This window comes from Cotesia typhae, unplaced genomic scaffold, assembly GCF_013202065.1.
Source record: "Cotesia typhae breed Kobodo isofemale line unplaced genomic scaffold, CoteBio_Ctyphae contig_22, whole genome shotgun sequence".
NCBI lineage: Eukaryota > Metazoa > Arthropoda > Insecta > Hymenoptera > Braconidae > Cotesia > Cotesia typhae.
In genome coordinates, this window is record NW_027423728.1 from 8,545,596 (window position 1) to 8,562,433 (window position 16,838).

The 16,838-nt window shown below is 25.2% G+C and overlaps 2 protein-coding genes across 10 annotated transcripts; both read right to left on the bottom strand.

Moving 5' to 3' along the window:
- Nucleotides 1–180: 180 nt before the first annotated feature.
- Nucleotides 181–7,645, bottom strand: LOC141523985 (carboxypeptidase D). Of its 5 annotated transcripts, none has more exons than XM_074237605.1 (11): nt 7,629–7,645; nt 4,837–5,028; nt 4,615–4,748; nt 4,398–4,534; nt 4,136–4,323; nt 3,607–3,636; nt 3,013–3,308; nt 2,766–2,942; nt 2,458–2,550; nt 2,135–2,338; nt 181–847 (listed from the first exon to the last, which is right to left on the bottom strand). In XM_074237605.1, exons 2-11 carry the CDS (start codon nt 4,913–4,915, stop codon nt 653–655), a joined length of 1,533 nt encoding a protein of 510 aa, XP_074093706.1. In that variant the 5' UTR covers nt 4,916–5,028; nt 7,629–7,645; the 3' UTR covers nt 181–652. The 5 variants fall into 5 exon arrangements, with proteins under 5 accessions (XP_074093706.1, XP_074093704.1, XP_074093705.1 ...); XM_074237603.1 differs by lacking the exon at nt 7,629–7,645 and adding an exon at nt 7,176–7,292 and having other exon boundaries at nt 4,837–5,094; XM_074237604.1 differs by lacking the exons at nt 3,607–3,636; nt 7,629–7,645 and adding an exon at nt 7,176–7,194 and having other exon boundaries at nt 182–847; nt 4,837–5,094.
- A 1,405-nt stretch (nt 7,646–9,050) lies between these two features.
- Nucleotides 9,051–16,780, bottom strand: LOC141524420 (cytohesin-1-like). 5 transcript variants are annotated; one of them, XM_074238293.1, is made up of 7 exons: nt 16,198–16,753; nt 15,269–15,342; nt 10,119–10,298; nt 9,854–10,022; nt 9,591–9,777; nt 9,379–9,521; nt 9,051–9,310 (listed from the first exon to the last, which is right to left on the bottom strand). In XM_074238293.1, the coding sequence occupies exons 1-7, from the start codon at nt 16,274–16,276 to the stop codon at nt 9,105–9,107; spliced, it is 1,038 nt and encodes a 345-aa protein (XP_074094394.1). In that variant the 5' UTR covers nt 16,277–16,753; the 3' UTR covers nt 9,051–9,104. The 5 variants fall into 5 exon arrangements, with proteins under 5 accessions (XP_074094394.1, XP_074094395.1, XP_074094391.1 ...); XM_074238294.1 differs by lacking the exons at nt 15,269–15,342; nt 16,198–16,753 and adding an exon at nt 10,378–10,580; XM_074238290.1 differs by lacking the exons at nt 9,051–9,310; nt 9,379–9,521; nt 9,591–9,777; nt 9,854–10,022; nt 10,119–10,298 and adding exons at nt 12,685–13,033; nt 13,119–13,346; nt 13,705–13,816; nt 14,006–14,614 and having other exon boundaries at nt 16,198–16,780.
- Nucleotides 16,781–16,838: the final 58 nt, after the last annotated feature.

Consider the following 16,838-nt stretch of genomic DNA (forward strand, 5'->3'; position numbering starts at 1 on the left):
ACTGTCATTCATATATATTATGTATATTTTAAAAACTATTGTATGTGAACACTTTTAGTCTATAATTTAAAAATTATATTAAAGACACTTTAAAATTTTTTAAAATTTAATTTTAATTATTTTTTCTATAATTTATTTGTTAAAAAAATTAATTAAAATTTAATAAATTAATTTTTATTATTTAAAAATGTTTATTCGTTTAAATAGTTACCAAATTAAAATATACTTTGCAATAATTAACAAGGTATTAGCAAATCTAATAATCTAAATTTAATAATAATAATAAATAGATAAATATTGTACACGGTAAAATTAAAATTAAAATTAAAGTCTCATTTGTAGATTTAATAAAGTGTAAATAAAAATTAGCAGGCATTTGAAAATTTTTGATTATAAAAAAAAAAAAAAAATATTTAAAAATTGCATTTAAATTTTTTTACAAATGAAATTTTATTTTAATTTTTATCAATAAAAATTTTCCGATGTCAGCTAATTAAATTAATTAATTTAAAGAGGGTCACGTATTGAAGCCTCTTGTGGTAAAAATAATTCCAATGAGTCTTAAAAGCTCGCGATTACCCAAATAACGCAACAGCGAGAGGAGAACTATGAGGAGGGCAACGTCTCGTGTCGCCGGTCGATAGGCAGACGATCAGCCAAACAGATTATTCACCAGTGAGTTGAAGCCATTGCTAATCGATGAAAAAATTCCATTGTTTGAGTCTGATGAGACTGTGGAATAAGTTGAACCACTTGGTCGAATCTGGAGTGTGTAATCTCGGTGAGGGTAAGGGCGTACTGCTCCTCCATTTCCTCCGTAATGCCCATCTACGGTGTCATCTTGTCTCTGTTGATTTTTATTTTATTAATAATTTATAACACATTTAATTCTTTAAATAATTACACTGAAACTATCAGACACTTAATAATTTTTTTTTTTAAGCTTGTAAATTTTTTTAATAAATTTTTTTTTTATTATAAATTATTAAATTTATCTTCAATTTCAGTATCAAAAAATAACACATAAAACACTTGAGCAAAAAATGACATTAAAATTAGCAGTCTTGGCAATTTTTTAATATTTTTTCTAACAAATAAATTTATTTTTAATTTTTTAAAACTTCTACATTTTAATTTTTTTAATAATTTTTATTTTTCATAATTTATTTGTTAAAAAAATTATTAAATATCTGCTAAATTAATTTATTATGAGCATAACTTTTAAATTTTACCATAAAAGCAGTATAAAAATAATTTAAAAGTTAGAATAATGCTGAGAATATAAATAAAATAATTTCTGATATTTTTTATATTAAAATGCAAATGCCAAAAGTTTAAAAAAAAATCGCAATGATAAGAGCAAGAGCTTAAAGTGTTGATTAATTTTATATTAATTAAAAGCTAATCTAAATAAAACGTTTCTAGGGCCCAATGTAAAGTTAAATTTAAGTAGAACACAAAATTGACAGATTTAAAATAGTAAATGTATAAATATTTAAATAGAAAAATTAAAAAAACCCCGACGAATTCAGTAAAATATAAATAAGTATTGATTATAGGATAAGTATATTTTTATCTACGTTGATTCCTGGCATTTAATTTAGTCAGTGATGTGATGATTTTATTGGAAACCATACAAATATCTATTTATATAAAAATAGATATAATAAATTTTATTTTAAAATGTATAATGTTTTTTTTTGATAAAATTTATCTTCAAGATACCACAAATAGTCCAAAGAAGAAAACAAAAAGATACTTTGTGGTTTGTTTAAACATTTAATGTATAAATAAAATAATAATAAATGAATAATTAGTAATTAGTAACACCTGATAAAGAAGACATGCTAGCCATAAAAGATAACATTTAAAAAATGCAGATTATTCAGCGTATAAAACATTGATGAGAAGAAACATTTATCCTTTGATACTTACATAATATAAAGTATAAAGTAGAAAATTAATTAGGACAAGGGTGTGAAATATATTGTGCATATAAAAAAGGACATGGATAAAGATAATTAAAAAAAAAAATAAATAATAATAATAATAATAATAATAATAATGATAGTTAAGAATTTAATTATTAGGAGGAAGGAAATAGAACGGATTCGGAGTCAGCGGATTCTTGTACCGGGAACTTGTAATCCGAGGGCCGTGAAAATATTGACTTATGCCACTGATCACCGGTTGTTTTAGTTTTATCTGTCCCTCGAACTTTACTTTGACTCCAATTAATATTATCTCCATTACTATCATCGTTAATATCCTCATTACCATCACCATCATCAACATCATCACTATTATTATCATCATCCTCTTTGTTATGTTTCCATTTCTGAAACCACATACTCACAATCATACTCTACAGAACTTTCTCACCGACATTCATTTATCAGATAATTAGATATTTTTTTTATTTTATTATTAAAATTTAATTATTAATTATTACAATACCTTAGTACTGTGTAATGTGACATTAAGAAGAGTGGGATGCTGTTCAATCACCATAAACTCTATTTCACGAGGAGCGTATCCGTTTGCATAAACCTAATAAACATAAATACATTTTTTTATTTTATTTATTTTATTTAAAAGATCCAGTTATTGATATTTTCAATTTTATTTTAATTAAAAAAAAATTAAATTTTCTCAAAAAACTAATTTTTTTAAATTACTAATTTTAATGTCTTAATTTTTTTTTTTTTTTTTTTTTAATCAAAATAAAATTGCAAGTGTTAATAAATAAAATAAAATTATAATACTTCAAGTTTATAAATTCCAGGCATAAGAATCCTCCAGAATTCACCATATTTAGTAGTAAGAAAACTGACATCTCTTCCTTTAACTTTTACAGATGCTCTTTCAATAGGATTACCATTTTCGTCGACTACAAACCCATGTACACCCCGATGGGCTTCTGCCAAGAATTTTATCAAAGACTACAAAAGAATAAATAATAAAAATGATTAAAAATTAAGAAGAAATAAATAAAATAAAATTTTAACGTACGACACGGTTTTCTTCCCAGTAATGCTTGAGATCTTCAGCTGGTGGGTATTTACAGCAGGACAATTCAAAAGTTATCTCCATGCAGCCATTCCACACGTAATTAAAGTCTTGCATACCACCGGTAAGTGGGTACCATTCAGCTCCGTTGGTTATTCCATTTTTAAAGCCTCGTTGAGATGGCGAGCAAGCTTCTCCACGATACATTGATCCATGGTTCTGTGAGTATGTTAATGATAAATGACGGAACACATCGTCGTCGGGAGAAATACTCGGTGCTGATGAATAACTCTGGAACACTGTTAGAAGAAATAAATTTTTTAATAAAATATGGCTCAGTAAAATTGCTCCAATTTAAAATTTTTAATATGTCAATTAAAAATTTAAGAAGAAATATTAATAATAATAATAATAATAATAATAATAATAATAATAATAATAATAATTGTACAACAGAGAGAAAATTATAGCTGTTATTTATTACGTATAATAAAATGACGGCAAAGAGGGTGGGAAGAAATTTTAAACGGGTGATAAAAACCGTCAAATATTATTTATTAATTAATTTTCTGTTTTGTTTTTTAATTAAAAGCATACTTGCGCACAATGGTGCTGATCGACATAATCCTGATGGCATGAAAATGTAAAAATTTTTTATTTTATTTATGCTAAATTAATAATTATATATTTTTTTTTTTTTTTTTTTTTAAATATAAATAAAAAAATTTATAATTGTAATAAAAAAGAAGAAATAAAAATTTATTTTTTATAATAAATAATAAGAGAAAGTAAAAAATATGCAGCATCCGTTTTTAACGGGTAATTGTGTAGGTAATATTTCATGATATAATAAACAAAATTATGTTAAATACAAAACGGATATACAATTCTATTGTTCATTATCATCACACTCTCTAAACACACTAATAGTTTAATTTTTATGTGTAACATGACATTATTTAAATATATTGTTATTTTTCTATTGAATAAAAAATATATAATTTTGATTTTATTGCTGCAAAAAAAATGAGAATAAAACTACAGAATTAAAAATAATAATATTGGCGAAATTTTTCAATGGAAAAAAATTAAAAGAAGAAACAATAAATTTTTTTTAATAACTCACGTGAGTTTGGAGTATTATCGAACGGATAGCTGGCCACAAGAGCACCCCCGTGTAAACTTCCGGATAATACAAATTGTATTTTTGACACCCATTCTCTCACCGCTTCTGTTTCCGGTTGAGTTTTCTTGTTATTCTGCTTGAAATAGTCGGGAAAATTACGATTCAAGTCAAACCCTCGAGCATTGTATCTAAAAAAAAAAAAAAAATATATTTTTATTATTGAAATCTAAAATTGTCTTCTGAAGAAAATTTGAGTCAATACCTGCCCTGGCTGCCTTCACAAAAGCCTTCTTTAGATACTTCAAAACCGTCCGGATTCATTGAGGGAAGAATATGAATTCTTGTATTGTCTAATAGCCATGTTATATATGCGTCAGATCCGTATTTTGTCACCAATAACTGTAAAATTTAATTATTTTATTTATCTTTTATAAAAACTAAATTATTAACAATTAAAAAATTAAAAAAATAAATCTTACGTGGATAAGATGTAACATTAATTCCCGGCCTACAGCTTCATTACCGTGAATATTGGCTACATATTTGACATCAGGTTTACCTATCATGTGTTCATACGGTGAAGAAGAAACAACCATTACCCACAAGTCACGTCCTAAGATAAAAATAAATTTTTAATTTTATATAAAATCATAAATAAATAAATAGATTTCTTTTAAATCAAAAAATTTAATTTATAATACCTTTTACAGATTTTCCAATAGAATATAGGGCAGTGAGATTTTGGAAGCGAAGAGATGTGGCTCGTAAAAATCGACTCATTTTATCGTAATTGTGATACTTGAAATCAACTGTGTAAGGTTTGTCAAATATTGAATAACGTGAATCATAATGTCTTGCTGATTCTCCGTCGATTGTCGGTTCTGGACTAATTGCTATTGAATTTATAGATGTTAGTGTCATTGTCAAAATTAAAATACTTTCAAAAATCATCTTTGCGCCTGGAAAAAATAATTACAATTTGAATATTAATTTTTTTATTAACAACGCTCCAAAATTTACTGTACAATAATAATTTTTATAAGTCACTAACAAGTCTCCTGCTTTATTTAAAATGATAATACATTATTAAATTGCAAGTCATTAATTTAAGTACTTGATATAAATATTTACGAGTTACAGGTACAAGCAGTCTTTATATAATTTTCTAAGAAATTTATTACATCAAATTAAAAAAAAAAAAAAAAAAAAAAACCATTTAACACTCTTGAAACTGCTCCAATTAATTAGGTTGATTCAAGAAAAAATAAACAATTAAATTGTATTTAAATTACAAACAATAACGCGGTTTATAAAAATTAAACAAATTATGTTGAAACTGTAATTTAAATTAAAATAACAAAGGGAATCCGAAGATTAAAAAATGAAGAGTTGAGTACCGTTGAAAAACCGTTAGGTGAGAAAACCTGCCGCTCAGTCCCGTTCGCGATCCACCTACGTCATTAAACTGACGTTTTGATATTTTATTTTTTTAAAGAGACAAATTATAATAAATTTATTTTGAATATTAAATACGATATTTTTTAATCATTTTTATAGATCACATTTATGAAGATATATTAGAGATAATATGAAGAAAAGTATTATTTTTTGGCAGCAAATGGGTAAATTTTGTGGCAAAAATATAGAAGACAATATTGAAGAAATCTGGAAAAGAGCCAATTATTTTTAATCGAGACAAAATGATAAATTGTCTCATTATGAGTAACATTTAATAAACTTTAAAAAATAAAAAGAAGAAATAATAAATTTTATTTAATTGAAATACGCGTGCTTAGAATAATAAATGTTGAAGCGACTTTTTATCTATTCTGCAGTAGTTTTAATGCAGGAAACTATTATTTTTTACTCAACAAATAAGATTATTAAAAAAATTGTGAAGATACACCAGAGTTTGTGGTAATATAGGTCATGAGACTTGCATTGACACCCAACGAATACGGATATCGAATGCGACTACGTGCAAATGAGTTTCCGCGATAAAGAAGATGAATATCAAGGTCCATTACATTACGGAAAACCATGAAAAAATTTTTTTAAATACTATGTATTGAATACTAATTGAAAAAAAAAATTCAATCGTAAAATTTATTTATTTTTTATTGAAGAATTTTTCAAGAAGATGATAAATATAAATTAAAACTTGACAATTGATAATTAAGCTTTGGCATAATAAATAAATAAATAAATAAATAAATATTTAAAAAAAAAAAAAGTAATAACATTAAATTGTTCAAGGATTAACAGTTAAAGACTAAAAAGTTGATATCAATCTCTATAATGGACTAACAAGTTAGTCAATGAGAAAGTTGTCAAGTTGTTGAAGACTCAGTGAAATCTCCGAAAGTATATATATATTTTTTTTTTTTTTTTCTCTATTGTTATTGACACTAGTTCTAGGTAGGTCATACTTAGCTGGTATGTTCTTCGAAATATTTATTTAAGTAATAGTATTAAAAAAAATATATATTAATGACTGTAATTATAAAACAGTTATCATTTTAATGAAAATATCAGTCAGTATTTTGTAAGCCGTTAGCAACGAGAAGAAAATATTATTGAAGAGCTTAAAAGAAGAAATAAAAAATTTATTTATAAGTTACTCTAAATTAATATTTTATATTAAAATCTATTTCTCCAGTAATTAGGTCAAGGTTTTTGAGATTGTAGCTTTTGCTCGGGAATTCGAGGTACGATTGAGAGTAGAGTAATATTAAAACATTTTAATTTAATTTATTTACAGTTATTTAAATGCTAAACATTTGTGTTTATATTAGCTTCCTGAAGTTTAGTCGCTTTAAGAACAAAAAGTAATTTAATTATTCAAATTTTAATAATATTTCAATACTTTGAATCCTTTTAGTAATCAGGGCGCTTATATTTGTCGATCCTGTTAAATTTTTTAGTTATAAATAGAGCAAAATAAAATTAGAAATTATTTAATTATTTATAAAATCTAAAATTTCAATTTTTCTTTAAATAATTTATTCTTTTTGATAGTTTTAATTATTCTATTACTTACAAAAGGCTCTTACTCAAAAGTTGCAAGCGAAGAATTTTATTTTAAAAATTTTTTAGTGTTATTTAATTTAATAGGCAAAAAAGAATTTTTTTTTTTTTTTACTTATAATTTTTATGGAATTAAAAATTTTCAAATGTTTCCTAATTTTAGAAGTTAAACTTACTGTTACACTTACTACTTTTTTTTTTTTTTTTTTTTTTTTTTTTTTTTGTTAAAACCAGAAAATGAGTGATTTAATTTTTATTATCAATAAAAACAAATTTAAAGTTTTTTTGGAAAATCACCCGGCATATAGTTAAAATTTTATAAAAAAATAAAAAAAAATCCTTGAATAAGAACACGGGCGAATGGACGGATATATATATATATATATATATATATATATATATATATATATATATATATATATATATATATATATATCAAGATCAAGACTGAAGAATAAATAATCACAAAAATAGCAAATAGAGGAGAACGGATGATGCCGCGCGTCGCGCGACGAATACTACTGTTGTACGTATCCAAGAGAACAAGATCCACCTTTTCTTCTCCTCCTCCTATCCAGTTTCCAGTACATACTACTTTTCTGGTTCTCTATCGGTGTCGACGCTAATCCCCACCCACACCACGATGTCTGACGTTACCGCCTCCACCTCCACTGATGTCGAGTGAAAAGAGTTATTGGCACACATATTTTTATATCTATATACATCATAAATTTGTGTATAAATAAATATAGGCGTATGTCAAAGCTTTACCTTAGTTAGGATTTAATTTCGTCTTTGACAACTCAATTACAAGGAAAATATAATTACTTAATAAAAATACTTACATGCTCTTCAATTTTAATTTAAAAATTATTTATGTGTAAAAATATATCCTGATTGAAATTTTTTTTTTTTTTTTCTACTTGAAAAAAAATTTTTCAGAGTAATTTCACCTGAAAATTTATTTTGCAGATTTTTAATAAATAAATTATGGCAAAAATTAAAGAAAAAAAAAATTGACATGTAGAAATTTTAAAAATAATTTTTTTTATAACAAATTTATTTATTAAAAAAAAATTATAAAATGCCTGCTAAATTTAATGTCTATTTTACATAAAAATTTATTTAGCAGATATTTAATAATTTTTTTTTACTAATTATTTTAATAATTTATTTTTTAAATGTCTGTTGACTTCAGTATCACACTTAATTACTCTTACATTAAATAAAAAAATGTTTTAATCGGTTAAACTAGTATTAACTTTAAATGAAAGATGTTTGAAAGTAGCGTGAGAGCTGATCTTTGATGATAAAGATGTCAAGATACTCGAAAAAAAATTCTTAATTGATTTTAATCGAAGATATTTTATAACTTTCTCGATAGTTTATTTATAAAAATTAATTTATCTTAATTAAGTTAAAAAAAAAAAAAAAAAAAAATATTAAATGATTAATAACTGGTAAATGAACTCTGTATTCATACTCTAGTAATATTTAATCGTCTTCTTAACATTTAGCTCTGTTTATTCACTTGGCCGAAGGCTTTTATACTCGCAAGTACTCTATCAATTATTTAAAGAGCAGCCAATTTTATAAGAATACGACTAAGCACAAAAGTAGTATATTATATATTTGTAAGAATTTTAATATCTGTGCTGATCACAAAAGCCTCCATTATTCATGAGCAGCGCTTATCTCTGCATCTGTGTTATCAGGATGTACACTGTAAAAAATTTTTAATTGTTCTAACATAATTGCAACGTTATGTAATAAAATATGCGGTAAAATATTTTTTTATTTTTTTTGTAGTCTGAATGGATAAATTTGATAAAATTAAATATTAATTATTTACCTAGATTATGTTATTTATTAAAATCAACTACTCAAGTATTTTGTTATTTAATATTAATAAAATTTATTTGAAAATTTCATCAAATAACAATTAAGTAGAAAATATACTTGTATAAGATTTTTTTTCAAATTGTTCTTTTTTTTTTATAGCTGATGCGAGAGCTTGTAATTCTTTTTCAACTACCGATTTCAAAGTTGGATCTAATTCAGCGGCTTTATCAAGATCTTTAGTAGCTTCAACTTGATTCCATGCTCCAATATGCGCTTTACCTCTCCGGAACAGAGCTTTTACATTATCTGTCAATTAAATAAATCAATATAAATATAAAAATAAAAATATTTATGCTTAATTTTAAAGAAATTACCTGGTTCATTTTCCAACACAGTTGTACAGTGTTCAATAACATCATAATACTCTTTATTCAGTAATTTACACTGTGCGTAATTAAGTAACAATGGATTTTTTAATTTATTTAATTTCATCCATTCTTCATCCTTTGGTTTTTCTCTGTAATTAATAATTAAATTAATTTTATATAAAATTATTCAGCGTGAAAAATAAATTAAAAATAATTACATTAGCATCAATTGCTCCAATATTCCTATTGCAGTTCGATATTTCTCAGAAGCAGAGTCATAATTTTTTTTTCTAAATTCTTCATTGCCTTTTTCTCGTAATACTGGAATGTACTCTAGTTTTTCTTTCTCTGTCATTTGCCATAACTCTTTCTCGTATTCGTTTGAATGAACAACACTGAGTAATTCTATTAAGTAAAAATAATTATATATATTTATATAATTAATTTAAAATTATATATAAATTATAAATAAAAAATTTACCTATAGTAAATGATAAATCTTGAGGATTTTTGAGTAATTCATTCAAGTCACTATATCCAACACCTTCATTTTGTAAAGTTACACCACAACAATGCCTATTAACTTTTTCATTTTGTGGTTTATCGACTTCTCTCAATGTTTTTGATACAAATGGATAAGAAGTGACAAGCTGCATTAATATATACAGACAGATTTTAATTAAAAAGTATCAATTTCAAACTTAATGATTTTTTTAATTTATTCCTAAAACAAATAATTAACTTACGCTTTTATCCACTATGAACTTACTGACTTCATTTAAAGCCATTTTTTGTACAATAGTTTCCCAAACTTCTAATTTAAATTTTTTGCCTAAAACAAGCTCCATTGGTCTTCCTAACACATGACTGTCATCAATAACAGTTTCGTTATCATCACACTTGGTTGTTTTAAAATGAAAATTAACCTATGTAGCAAGAAAATAAATTATATTTACACTTTTTATTATTATTAAAATAAATAAATTGATTATTTTAATTATTTACTTTTGTTCCTGGATTAAAAGTGACATTTTTGGTACCAGCACTGAGGATTTTTTTTACAATGAGTTCTCTATTATTATCGCGACTCATTTTTTTTATTAATTATATTTTATAATCAACAGTTAAGGTAATTTATATTATCTATGTTTTAAGTATTTGTTATTTATTTTGACAATTCGATAATTTTAAAGAACAGCTGATACCTATCAACTGATATCAACAAACGAAAATCTAAAACACTATTTTAGTTAGTTTTTTAGGTTGGTATTCTAGTCTTCTGAAGTATAAATCTAGATATTTATCTAATGATAATAAATTAGACAGACTTCAAAAATTTTATAATAATTAAATTATTTTGAAAAAAATTCCACACGTGAAAATTAAAAAAAAAAAAAAAAATGATTAATAGAAATTTTTTAGAGTATTTTATTATTGTAATTGATTTTTTAAAAGAACTTTTTAAAATTGACAGCTGTTGACTAACTTCACAATCATTTTTAACACAACACTGAAGTCAGCTGACATTAGAAATTTTTTTATAATTTCAAAGCAGTGAAAAAAAAAAAAAAAAAAAAAAAAAAAAAAAAAAAAAAAAAAAAATAAAGGAAAAAAAATCTTAAAAAAAAAAATTTTACAAAATCAAATAGTTTATTAATATATTTTAAATTAATATACATACATATATACACAATTCAAAAAGTTTCTATATAATAAATTGTGTATACATAACAACTAAAGAACACAAGTTCAAATATATAGTACAGTGAAATATACAAATTTATTTTTTCATTTTTGTTTTTAATATTTTTTTTTTATTTTTCATTTTAGTCTCTCTATATATAAAGATTAAATATTTTTAAATAAATTTTTTTATTTTAAGTGTACAATACAAAAGAAAGGAAGCTAAATATGTCGACGCAAAATTTATTGCACGAATGATATTTTGATTTAATTTTTTTTTTTTTCTACTCAAACATTTTTATTGAAATACAAATTGTAAATATCAATAAAGAGTTATTTATTACGCGCAATAATATCAAGCGTAGTCAATTTATTTTAAAATGAAAATGACGACGCGAAAAAAGTAATTCCTTTCTCTTATAATTGAATAAATAATATTTTTTTCAGAAAAGAATTACATAAACTGTAAATTTTAATTAAAAAGTTACGACGGAGAGAAACGAGCTGATTGGACGGTTCGACTAGTTTTTCGTCTGAAAAACGGACAGACCGATTTTCATTTCGTAGATCATTTTTCTCCATCGTTTACAATATATAATATATAATACATATATACCTTCTTTCATATTATTACATAATATATGATGTAATATAATATAATATAATATAATACCCGATAATATAAGTCTACATGCGTGATCACAACGCAAACCTTTACAATTAAATTACCAAAAAAATTAATAGCTCATAATGATGTTTGAAAAATTTAAACATTTAAAAATTTCAATAAGGCTCCTTCGATGTGTCAATATTTCTCACATGCGAAAAAAAATTCAATAAATATTTTTATAATCATTAATTCGTTGAGTTTCGTAAATAAATTTGGCCAGTGCTGCGTTAATAAATATTAATAAACGCGCACACAATAAATCTTTTTTTTTTTTTTTTTTTTTTTTTTAAATAAATAAAATCTAAGTATCAAATAATTATAATCGATTATCTATCCTAGTGTCATGTATGTATTTATTAGCATAATTCATAACGAGCATTAAAGTCATACGGAACAAATATAGTACTCAGTGTGTATGTGTGTGTATTATATATAATAATATATATATATATATATATATATATATATATATATATATATATATAACCCTGAAACAAAGTAAATCAGTGATAATGATAACTGTAATCGCTTGTTAGCCTCATTCTCATTATTTATCTTAGTTGGGAGTATGACTGTTTTGCTCTCATATTGTTGCTATAATTATTATTGAATGAGGATGCAAGCGTTACCTTTTTAGCATAAACAATTGACATAATATTCTCATATGGCCAAACAAATACTTGATTTCTTAATAAACTAAACATATATCTGTTTAAATAAATAAACTATCACATAAACATACGTTTACACGACTTTTCTTCCCTTCCTACGTTATTTTTTCTTCAATTAAAAAATTCTATTCATACACAAGTGAAGATATACAGAAGACATTTCAGACTTTTACAAAATAAATATATTTATTTATATATTTATATTTATATATACTTTATATATATATATATATATATATATATATATATATATATATATATATATATATATATATATATATATCCGCAAAAAAATAAACGAATTAGACAACAAACAAATTTCAAACAATTGTTATATACATCTAAGAAAGTTTGATTAGAAAATTATTATTATTATTTTATGATTGTAATCATAAATCACCGAGTGTGACCGTTAATTGTACTTTACTATTTATATTTTACATACTCTGTGAGTATTAAGCGAAAAATAATTATTTATTTTAACTCTTCGAGTGAAGATTTGTTTTTTGTGCTTTTTTCTTTCGCGCTGCTAACATGTCATAAAATGGATTATGCGATATACTTTGTCTTACGCATTTTATCCATTCATCTTTTTCTTCATCTGTCGCAGCTGACATTCGATAAACAGTATGCTTACCTGAAATAAATTAATTTATAAATAATTATACTAACTAATTTAATTTAATTTAATTAAAAAAAAAAAAAAAAAAAAAAAAAAATACCTTCTACGACTTTTCCTTCGCTATCCGTCTTACATGCTTTGATAAACTCCGAACCAGCAGCATAGAGTTCAAAGCAATGCGGTTTATGTCTATCTTGAACCTCTCTAACTTGAATATTTTCCAGTGGTATAATCCCACGCGGCTCTTTGTCAGTAGTATACTCAAAGTAATAGAGACAATTGTCGTTGAGAATAAACCATCTTCTCTTCCAACTCTTATACCGTCCGCCTGTAACAATTATGTAACATATAATAATAAAAATAATAAATTAAAAGCGCGCTTATTGGGGCAGACTATTTACCTGCTGTCTCCATCAAGCCAGCAGAGGGACAGGGTAAAAATCGATTGTTTCATTATTTCCATCTTTTTTATTTCGTTTAACGCCCGATAACTTTACGAGGGCAAAAAAAAATACATAAACATATTTTTAAACTCTATTTTTTGCCATCGTAAATTTAGAATGTTTAGACTACTGTCTCCCCTTTTTAGCTTTGTAAAATATCTTATAATTTAAAAATTGGTTTTTTTTTTTTTTTTTTTTTTTTTTTGGAGACACTAGTCCATATTTTATAAAAACTTTTATTACCTTGCTTCCAGAGCCAGCCTTCTTTATCAGGATTGAAAAATGTGTGCATTAAATCATTTCCATCGTCTTCTGGTATTTTAAATGGCTCCGTTTTAATGCTTTCGTACAAACTCTAAAAATTGAATTTTTATTTTAGCGTTAAAAATTAAACATTAATCTTTCGGATAAGCCTCAACATCCTCGACAGTATTTTATTTTTCTAATCCAAGAAATAAAATATAAAAACGACTTTTAATAACTTGATAATAAAATACAAATAACTTAATTATTAAAAATAAAAAAACAAAAATAAAATACGCACTACAAGTAATTCTCTTGGCAGATCGCCTCCATTATTAATCCCCCGATTCATGGTAATAAATTGTTCGACAATGGGCTTGTCTTTGACGCTGGGATTATGCAGCGAAGTGTTGAGCATTATGATAGCGAAACTAAGTACGTAGCAAGTATCGGTGTTTGTAAAAATATTGGGATTAAGCTGACAGTATCGCTGAGCGAAGCACTCCATCATCCGATCTATTTTTTGCGCTTCACCGGGCAGCCTAAATGACCAGAGAAATTGCCGAAGCGCCTGGACGAGTATCAGGTCCGTGAAGTCATGGAGTTCGACGAAGGCACGCAACACACGTTCGTTGAAGTCATGTCTTTCTCCCAAGTAATCTCCGATCGCGGTTTTATTCAGTCCCTCGCCCTTGTACAGAAATTGGGCGACGTCCTCGGGTGTAGGTGTTAATAAATTATGCTCAATCAGGTACTCGATACCCTTCTTTGGGTCCATGTTGAATTTTTTACGGCCGATTGATGTTTGTTTTGTTTTGTTTGACGGCTTGTTTGATTCGTCAACGGTGAATCCACCTCCTTCCATAATTTCCATTTCGGCGACAACTTCTCCAAGCTCATCTTTTAATTGCTATAATGAGATTTTTATTATTATTATCATTATTTAAGTTTTTGGATTAAATTTTTTAAATTTTAATTTAAAAAATTATTATTATTATTATTATTATTATTATTATTATTATTATTATTATTATTATTATTATTATTATTATTATATTAAATAAATAAAAATAAAAAATACATACTAATAACTTGATTAATTATAATATCATTCTTAATAGACACTAATTCAAACAAAATCCAATAATTAACACTATAAAATCCTTTTGTCCCGTCAAACAAATGTCTGTCCGCTGTAATCAGTAAAACGATACTAAAGCGATGAGTAAACGTTGCTCTATCAATTAGCTACGGAAACGGCGTTATCTTTACTCATATCATATTTTACTATCGCACAAATATGACAAATTAATGATTTACAATTTGTTTTTAAAATGCTCTCAATTTAACGCATCTTTTTATTACAGATAACAAAAATATATTTAAAAAAAAAAAAAAATATTATTTTTAAAAAGTTTTATCAAAACAAATTGTCACTTAAAATTTCAAAAGATAATTGAAGTGGAATTTTTAGAAACCACATTCAGTTATTTTTAACAAAAAATAAAATTCTATCTTCAATTATTTATGAGTAACACTTAATTAAATAAATAAAAAATGTTACCTGAATTTCGAGTAATAGTTCAGTCTTTTTTCGGCGAATGTCAATAAGAATCTTCTGTTGCTCCGGTGTTAGTTCTATCAAAAGAATAAAAAATGATAAACAAAAACTCACAAAATATTATTTAAATTTAAGATGATTATTAAATCACTCTGAAAATATTGAGTATAGACAAGTAAATTGGAATTTATTATTCAGATTGGCAATAATATTGACAGGTATATAATTTAACCAGATGATCAACATCTGCTGACATTCAAAGTTTATATAAAACAGCTTGAAATTTATAAAATTATTTATAGTTGTTAATGTAATATATAACCGTAATACCGTAAGATTTTTCCATTGTTATATTACAGGAAGTTATGTAATTGCCCGACGAATATGGTAAACCCGTTTATTCTTCAGCTGGTTTAAAAAATTAATTAAAAATTTCTAAAAGAAAAAATAAACTGGAATTTCTTCTTCTCCGTCCGTAATTTCTAAAAATTACTCCGTCTTCTTTCCGTGAGCCAGTGGTTAAAGTTTAAAAGCATATATTCATTTTAAAAACAAAACGACAATAAATTTAAATAAGAGATAAATAAAAGATCCATTGCTCATAAGTACAACTATCACATTGTCTATCTGAAAATAGATGAATTAACCGATGATTATTTGTGTTATGACACATCTAATTTAAATTAACAACAAAAAGTCATCGGATTATCGTGGAAATATTTATTTGGTCGCAATAAATTTTGGTAGGACGCCAGCGATCAGTAGATTTGTTTACGGAATCACGTGAACAAAAAAAAAAACGGAACAACACTGCAAGGTAAAATGTTAATGTAAATTAGGAATCATTATGTCAGTACCAGATACGGAGTGGTAGGAAATATTAAAATATTACTGGATAATATTGTTTTTTTTTTTTTTTTTTTTTAAATTACCTGTCGTGCTGAATTGATCAGCCTGCTGAGACCCAGAATTTACTGTCGAACTGGTCAGAGTATCCAAGTCTTGCCACATTTCAACTATTTTTTATTATTCAACATTACAGGGGATAATAGACCACCGAGAGACACTTCTTTAATCTAGTGTCGCCATTTTCGTTGTGTGTATACACCTCATCATACTCCAATTTGATATTCGTGTTATTTATGTACAAGACGTGCGACGTACAGTAACCCCTTTTTAAATTACTGGCCGCCATCTGCTGGCCAATCGCGTACTAGACAGTTTTTCGCTGTTGCGCGCAGCTGGTAAAACATTTTTATTTTTGTTTTGTTTGTTTTTTAGAAGAAAAAGAAACATATTTAACTATTATATTTTGGTCACGGCTACTGATCTAATTTGTTAACTTCTGGATGTTATCTAATACTTTACTGTAAACAGGAAGAAAATTCAAGGGCAAAGAGCAACATTCTCTAATTTATAGAGATAAATCTAACGGCTTTACGGATATTTTAAAAACAAAATGGAGGATACTCAAAATAAAGAAAAAAATTATTTTATTTTTTATTTTTATGCTTAAATAATTAATGACACTGTAAATTATTAATGAAATTATTAATTATTAATTAAAAACGTC